The 8,230-nt window shown below is 43.2% G+C and overlaps 1 protein-coding gene across 4 annotated transcripts in view; it reads left to right on the top strand.

Annotated features, from left to right (window-relative positions):
* Positions 1 to 7,418: 7,418 nt before the first annotated feature.
* Positions 7,419 to 8,230, top strand: part of LTN1 (listerin E3 ubiquitin protein ligase 1) — a 65,274-nt gene continuing 64,462 nt past the window's right edge. For all 4 annotated transcript variants that reach the window (XM_026516744.4, XM_026516669.4, XM_048214903.2 and 1 more), the window contains exon 1: positions 7,419 to 7,553. In XM_026516744.4, the coding sequence (XP_026372529.3) occupies positions 7,512 to 7,553 (42 nt within the window). In that variant the 5' untranslated portion in view covers positions 7,419 to 7,511. The remainder of the gene's footprint in view (positions 7,554 to 8,230) is intronic.

Below are 8,230 nucleotides of genomic sequence, written 5' to 3'. Positions count from 1 at the left end.
ATTTTATTTATTTGAGAGAGAGAGAGCGCAGACAAGTAGGGGGGAGGGGCAAAGGGAGAGGGAGAAGCAGCCTCCCTGCTGCAGAGAGCCCCATGCAGGACTCACTTCCAGGACCCTGGGATCATGACCTGAGCTGAAGGCAGATGCTTAGCCAACTGAGCCGCGCAGGTGCCCTAAACAATTAAGTAAAATTTTTAAAAATATTGTAAATTGTAAAATTAATCCCACCAACCCAAATTAGTTGAAGTTGGGCTAACAAAGTCAAAGCTTGTGTTGTCATTTGCACATTAATTTGATAAACTGAATTTTAAAACGAAACTGCATCTGCTCCTGTGCAGAACTGATGATCACTTTTAGCACTAATATAAAAATTGTTACACAGAGATTTTTTTTTTCTTTTTTGGAAAGCTAAATAATAAGATATTAGAGAAACCCAACAGAATATGTCATTTGTGGACCTCCATAAAGACCACAAGGCAGCTAAGAGCTTATGGCGTTTAAAGACTGACGTACTTGTATTTGCTAGTCACCTAGCTCCTGCAACGATTACAACTATTTAGTACCATCTGAACCCATAAAAATTCTGCAAAGGGGCACTGTAAGCCTTTCAGTTAAGCACAAGATAGCAATCTGCTCCCATCAGGATGGGGGAGGGATGTAGTCCTTAATATCTCTTGCCATCCCCTCCAAATATCAAAGTCAGATCCCTTCAAGGAGCAGAGCAGGCATAGGGAAGGTTCCAGCTTAGCGTGAAAGGGGAGTGACTGGCTACCTGCTGACACTGGCTCCCCAGAGGCTTTCAAGCGCTCTGGGGTTTTGACTGACACTTAGGCCTTCGCGGGCCCAGCAGCTTGAGCACCGCGGCCTGCTCGCACCTGGCGCAGCTGGGCGGGACCTAACGACGCCTAGCGCAGATGCCGCACCTTCACCGACTTGTCCTGGAGCTACTAGCCTGGGTTGGGGGTGTTGTGAATGTGGGAGCAGGGGGGCAGAGGCTTTTGACCCACGGCTGTCCTGCTAGACTGCGGACTTGCCCTTCAGGTAGGGATCTCTCAGCCAGACAGGTGTGGCTGTGCTGCCAGATGGGCCTTTTCTTTTTTTTAACCGCTCATTATCTTTTGGAAAAAAGGCCTCAATCTGCAGTCTTTTGGGGGTTCCTGGATGCTATTATAGCGGGAGAATTGGTGGAAATCTGCTCCCTGAAACCCTGGTGGTGCAGTCGAGGACTGCCATGTCTCCAGATTTTAACCAGGGAATTATCTAAGTGGAGGCTTAATTTTTCCTTCCCGAGGCATTTTGGCGGTTTGGATTTTGTAAATCTCTTTTCTCTCTCTCCCCAGCCCCATATGTATGTAATACATTTTTATTAGAAAAGGTGATTATTACAGGAAATGTAGAACTAACTGGATTTAAAACCCACTTAGAAGTCCGCCCCCAGGAAGATAATATTAAATTTTGGTTTTACATTTTATTTTCTAGCATATCATTTTTTAAAATTTTTATTTATTTGACAGAGAGAGAAACAGCGAGAGAGGGAACACAAGCAAGGGGAGTGGGAGAGGGAGAAGCAGGCTTCCCGCTGAGCAGGGAGCCCGACCTGGGGCTTGATTCCAGGACGCTGGGATCCTGACCTGAGCCGAAGGCAGACAGTTAACCACAGCCACCCAGGCGCCCCTCTAGTATATTATTTTTACTTATGGGTATATGTGATATTTTCTTTTTTAAGCAGTTAAATCATACTGCACATGCTGTTTTGTATCTGCCTTCTTTCACTAAGCAATAGATTTTAAAAGTCTCCCTGACAGGTTTTTTGACAACATTTTCAAAGAGCATTGTATATAGCTGAGTATACTGTATTTCAGCAATTCACTGTTTTGATTATGATGTTGTGGTTTGGAGTGGTGGGGTTCAGAGCCCATGATCAAGAAAGAATTCTTGAGAAGTCTTTGGTGCAAAATGGTGGCTTTATTAAAGCACAGGGACAGGACCCATGGGCAGAAAGAGCTGCACTGGGTTGTGAGGAGTGACTGATTATATAAGATTTTGTATCCTACGGAGGGGAGAGTGACGTTAGGGCTCCAGGAAACTGAGTCTATAGGTTCCTGGAGATTGGTTTTTTTTCCTTCTAAATCATTAAGACAGTTGCAAACTGATGGAGACTCCTGTCCTACGTGACTGTGATCTGTATCAGTTAACCACTTGTTTTTTTCCTCTCCTTTGTTCTTGGGCAGTCAAGAATGCCTGAGGAATGTCACACATTTCCCAGGGATGGGAGTTGCAGTTTTTGTGCTGTAGTCTTCTGCTTTGCCCTCAGCTTGTCTTTTGCTCCCTAATCAATGAGATGATAACCTTTTTCCATTTTTGTTTTGTTCTGTTTTTGTTTTTGTTTTCCAATCAACAAAGCTACTCTGAGCATCCATTATGTCTTCATGTTAGATTTCCAAAAGTGGAAATTCACTCTTAAGCCCTGGGTTTCTCTTGTCAAATTTCTCTTATGAAGGGTTAAGAAGTGAAAATTTCAATTCTTCTGAAATTTCCTTTTGTCTAGATTTTTAAAAACATTATTATTATTTTGTGATTTTTTTTAGATGAAAAATCTACATTTTATGTTACTTCAATTTGACTTTTAGTGTGGGCCAATTATATTTCCTTTGTGGTAAATGCCTATTTATGCTTTACTTATTTTTACTCAAATGGGCAGCCTTAAAATATTTATTTGTGGGGCGCCTGGGTGGCATAGCGGTTAAGCGTCTGCCTTCGGCTCAGGGCGTGATCCCGGCGGTCTGGGATCGAGCCCCACATCAGGCTCTTCTGCTATGAGCCTGCTTCTTCCTCTCCCACTCCCCCTGCTTGTGTTCCCTCTCTCACTGGCTGTCTCTATCTCTGTCGAATAAATAAATAAAATCTTTAAAAAAAAAATATTTATTTGTAAGCATTTTTTTAACACCAAGCATATTAGCCCGTAGTTAATGTTACGGATATTCCTTTTGTCTATTTGTTTTTTTCTGACATAGGAAAAAAAATCTTAATTTAATGTATTTAAATCCATCAGTAGTTTTCTTATGGTTTTCGTTCTTTGGAGTATCATCTGGGAAGTCTTTCTGTTGGTTCAAAACCTTGGGGAGCTTCCCAGGTGTAATCTGAGAGGCCACACCTCCCCCCCTCCACTGGGAGGGCAGGGAGGGAAGGAAGAGGCATGCCACTCCAGAGTACTAGGTGGCATGTGGTTTTTGTTTGTTTTGTTTTGTTTTGTTTTGTTTTACAGGAGAATCATAGGGGGAAATAAAGATGCTTTTGAAACAAGATATTTTTAGCCTTAGCCTTAAGCTGTTTCCCCTTAGTTTTGAAATATGCCCGGGAATCTTTGTTGTTTTGTAGAAGGAAAAGAAGAAATCCTTTTCTCCCAACATCTTATAAAGGCCCTTCTGTTCGGTCCAATTTGCTAACTTAGGTCACTTACCCACCCATGGACCAAGTTGACGTCCCACCTTCTGTGATTTGTACTGATTGGATGTTTTGTCCTGGAACTAAAAATGAGTTTCTCTTTCCTAGAATCATGATTATATATTGTTATAGGTATATGCCTGAACAAAATTTGTGCATTGAGTGGCAAAACTAGAGGGAGTCATGTTTGGTGGAAACTTGTTTATTGTGCACTTTAAGAATACTCTAATCTTTTTTTATTATTTGCCTTTTGATCTCAAAACTTGAATTTTTGTTGCTTCAGGGAGGTAGTCATATTTCCTTGTTGCCTTTTTAAGCCATATTATGGTAATTTGGAATACATTTTCAACAACTCTCTGTTAAAGAATGATAATATATTTTAGGCAGAATAATAGAGAAAATAAGCTTTATTTTTTAAAAGAACAGTCAAGTGAGTACAAAATTAGAAGATGCCAGGTGCCTGGGTGGCTCAGTCGGTTAGGCATCTGCCTTCAGCTTGGGTCATGATCTCAGGGTCCTGGGTTGAGCCCCACATCAGGCTCCTTGCTCTGTGGGGAGCCTTCTTTTCCCTCTCCCTCTGCCTGCTGCTCCCCCGATTGTGCTCTCTCTCTCACTGTCAAATAAAAAAATAACATATTTTTTTAAACTTACTTAGTATGATTTTTATTCTGTATGTGTTGGCGATGAAGATAATGCAAGCAGAATAAATCCACTTTTTCAGAGTTGCAAAACGTAAAACCAAAGGCCAATAATCAAGAAAGTCTGCTATCTAAAATTTATTAATTGTATGATGAGAATGTTTAATAAATCTGACCCAGGTAAATAAATAATTGGGATCTACAATACCAAAATATTATATTCTTAACTTTTCAATGCACTTACTTAGGCTTAAAAGAAATACACTCAGGGTTTATCATCTTTCTGTATTTTAATAATTTCTTTAAATATTCATCCAGTTTTAGGCCTTTTGGTATTATAAAAAGTCTTAGAAAACAAGCAGCTTTCTCCCATTAGTCCATCTTACTTTCACACCATGTATTGTGACACACTAATTACCTTATAGCTTGAGACATTGACCCTGTTAAGTGGCAGTTTTGGTTTTTTTTTAAAGATTTTATTTATTTGATAGAGAGAGATACAGCGAGAGAGGGAACACAAGCAGGTGGAGTGGGAGAGGTAGAAGCAGGCTTCCCAGTGAGCAGGGAGCCCGACACGGGGCTCGATCCCAGCACCCTGGGATCATGACCTGAGCCAAAGGCAGATGCTTAACGGCAGAGCCACCTAGGCGCCCCAAGTGGCAGTTTTAATAAACAAAGGGAAATTACATAGGAGGCTTTCTTGGGTGGCAGCAAGATGAATGAGTCCCCACACCAGCCCACTAAATCTTAAAAGTTTATGTAAAGAGGTTTTAACTAGGTTCAGTCACATATACTTTGCAGGAGTTCTTAACACCACATCATTACCTCAAGGCTGGGTCCTTAGATCAGTCTCTGGGAGCAAGAAAGGCAAATGGAACCCACATTTCAAGGGAGGGGGGCAGACGGGGGGCGAGGAGCCCCCCAGTGCCTGGGTCCAGCTCATGGGTCAACCAGGAGTTATTTCTTTTCCATGACCTTCCCCAACACTTTTCCTACTCCAGGATAATAATATAATATATCTATTTATATAATCTTGTAATTTTGTTTGTTTTAAAAATCTTGTGAAAGGAGTGCCTGCCTGGCTCGGTCAGTAGAACATCTTTCTTGATCTTGGGGCTGTGAATTCAAGCCCCATGTTAGGTGTGGAGATTGCTTCAAAAAAATCTTGTGAAAAAGATATGCAACATTCATTCTATTTATCCATGAATACCTATTTACCTTGTACAAAAAGGTAAAAAGAATAAAACAATGAACAGTCATAGTCTTGCAACCCAGTTTAAGAAATAAAACTTTACCAGTGTAGTTGAAATCTGCTTGAGTACCTTTGCTTATTACAACAATCCTTGGCAGATTAACCCCACCCTGAAAGTATTTATCATTCCCATACATTTCTTTGTACTTTTGTGACATATGTGTCTATCTCTATGCAACATCTTATGGCTTCATTTTTAATGTTCAGTCATCAGCAATTCATTTTAGAGTGCTGCATGAAATAGGTATTTAAGTTGTTTCCTCAAAAAGTAACCAGTTGTTTCAATGATATTTGTTGGACAATCCACATTCTTCAGAGGGTTGAGATGCCGCTTTTAGCAGAACCTGAAGGTGGGCTTCTGAATGTGCCATTCTGTTTCACTATATATTCCTAACCAATGCTGTTTGGATTGTTGTGGCAATATGTTACATTTTAAAGTTTGTTAGGATGAATAGTTGTTTTCTGTTTGCTTTTCAAAATATTTTTAGCCATTCTTCATGTGTATCCGTTCAAGTGAGCTTTTTAGATAGTTTTGAGATACTTAAAAACAAAATCTTGGGGCACCTGGGTGGCTCAGGCAGTTAAGCCTCTCCCTTTGGCTCAGGGCATGATCTTGGAGTGCAGGGATCGAGCTGCGTCTGGGCTCAACCTGCTTCTCTCTCTCCCTCTGCTTGAGGATTCTCACCCTCCGCCCCTCCCCTGCTCTCAATCTTTCTCTCTCTCTCAGAAATAAATAAATAAATAAATAAATAAATAAATAAATAAATAAATAAATCTCTTAAAAAAAAAAAGAAATGTGGATACATTTGGAAGATACTTAGGGGGTTAAGTTGTTAGGATTTGATAATCTACTGAATAGAGGTACAAGGGAGAGAGTGATAGTAAGGTTTATTCCCACAAGTGTGACTTGTGAAGGTGAATTTATTGTGGTGCATTTTACCACAGTAGACAATACAAGACAACGAAGCGTGGGGTAAAATAATTCCATTTTGATGAATTTGAGTTTCAGTGCCCAAAATACATTCAAATTAAGCCTTCTAATAGAAATTGTGTACATCGGTCTTTGTTGTAAAAAGGTCTGGACTGCATATAAATTTAGGCAAAAAGCTGTGAATATGGATGGAATTGCATAGGTAGAAACTATGGATGAAGAGAGCAAATGGCCTGAACAGAATCCTGTGGGACTCCAATATTCGACATTTGAAAACTCCGTGGAAGCAAATGAGTCATCAAAGAAAACCAAAGAAAGGAAAGTTAGGAGGAACAGTCTGAAAGTATGGCATCAGAGTAGCGTAGAGAGTATTTTATAGGTACACTCAAAACGCAGACCTGAGCCTGGGTGGCTCAGTCGGTTAAGCTTCTGACTCTTCATCTCAGCTCGGGTCTTGATCTCAGGGTCCTGGGTTCAGCACCCCTCCCCCGCCCCTTGGGCTCCACGCTGGGCATGGAGGCTCTTTCTTAAAAAATCCAGATTCAACACTCCTAAGGTGGACCTGACAGTCTGCATTTTTTTTAAAGATTTATTTATCTATTTGAGAGAGAGAAAGAGCACAAGCAGGAGGGGCTGAGGGAGAGGGTGAGAGACTATGAAGCCCACTAGAGCACAGAGCCAGAGGCGGGGCTCAATTCCATGATGCCCAGATCAGGAACAGCGCAGAAATCAAGAGTTGGTGGCTTAACCAACTGCGCCACCCAGAGGCTCCTGGACATTTCTAGTAAACGCCCAGGTGATGCTAGTGATTGCATTTTAGGTCAACTATTTCCCAGTTTTCACAGCCACTACCATGTCATTCTTCTGCTACCTTTATGTGAAAATGCTCCTACTACGGGTCATCCCAATTTCCTACCCTCTAAGAGGGAAACAAATCCCGCTCCCAGAAAGCGGGAAAAGACAGGATTTGAAGCCTCAGGGCTCATGCATATCTTCCTATTGGGCACGGATGACGTCACTCAGACAGGCGTGGCTCTAGTTGTGACGTTTTCCCCGGCGGATGGGGAAGGACGCGGCTGGAGGCGGGAGCGGAAGTGGGGCAGCAGGAGGGTGGGGTGGGTGGCGGAAGGGGAGGGCTGGGGAAGTCGCTCTAGTCGGCCCTTTTCCGGCGCTAGGGGCCGGAAGTTGTGGCCCGGCCGTGTCAACCAGGGGGCTGAGGGCTGAGAGTGCGTCTGAGACCGCGACCATGGGCGGGAAGAACAAGCAGCGGACCAAGGGGAATCTGAGGGTGAGTACGGAGGGGCTCGTTGGACTCGGGAGTCCTCATCTCACAGCAGCTGGCTCTACCACGCGCACGTCCGGAGGGCGTGTGGAGCACAGCTGTAGGGAGGCGTGTGTTTGCGTGTGAGTGTGACCTCTCTCTTGTGTATGCGTCCTCGAACGGGGTGGGTTGTCTCTGAGCAGATTGGGGATTTGTGAGAGAAAAGATGTTCCATGCCAGAGCTCTCTCCACCCGAGCACACACCCTACAATTTCCATTAAGAAATGGTTCAGTATCCGTTTCAACTGGAAGGTTACCTGGCCGGGCTAGCAGGGGTGGGGGTGGATGGCACTGGGAACAAGGGAGTTGGGTAGAGAGCATTTAAAATGAGCCTGGTGTGCAAGGCATCTCGGGTCATGTCGCTCTTTTGCTCAAAAACCTGCTGAGGCTCCCCACATTCCTCGGGGGTAAAGGCCAAATCCTTTACAATGGTATACATGGTATGTGGTCAGCCTCTGGCCCCTTCCCTTCTCTGGCACCATCTTCAGCTTCCTCGCTCGCACCATCCAGCCACACTGACCTCCTCACCGAGCCTTGACCTTGCCTGACAGGCTCCCTAACGGTCTTTTGTTAGGCGGCTACAAATTTTGCCTGAGACAACCCAGTGAGGTCTGTCATGATCGCCCTATTTTAAATTGTAGCCC

The sequence above is a fragment of the Ursus arctos genome, unplaced genomic scaffold (genome assembly GCF_023065955.2).
Source record: "Ursus arctos isolate Adak ecotype North America unplaced genomic scaffold, UrsArc2.0 scaffold_4, whole genome shotgun sequence".
Taxonomy (NCBI): domain Eukaryota; kingdom Metazoa; phylum Chordata; class Mammalia; order Carnivora; family Ursidae; genus Ursus; species Ursus arctos.
Note: the sequence above shows the minus strand (reverse complement) of the source record. Positions and strands in the feature narration are given on the sequence as shown.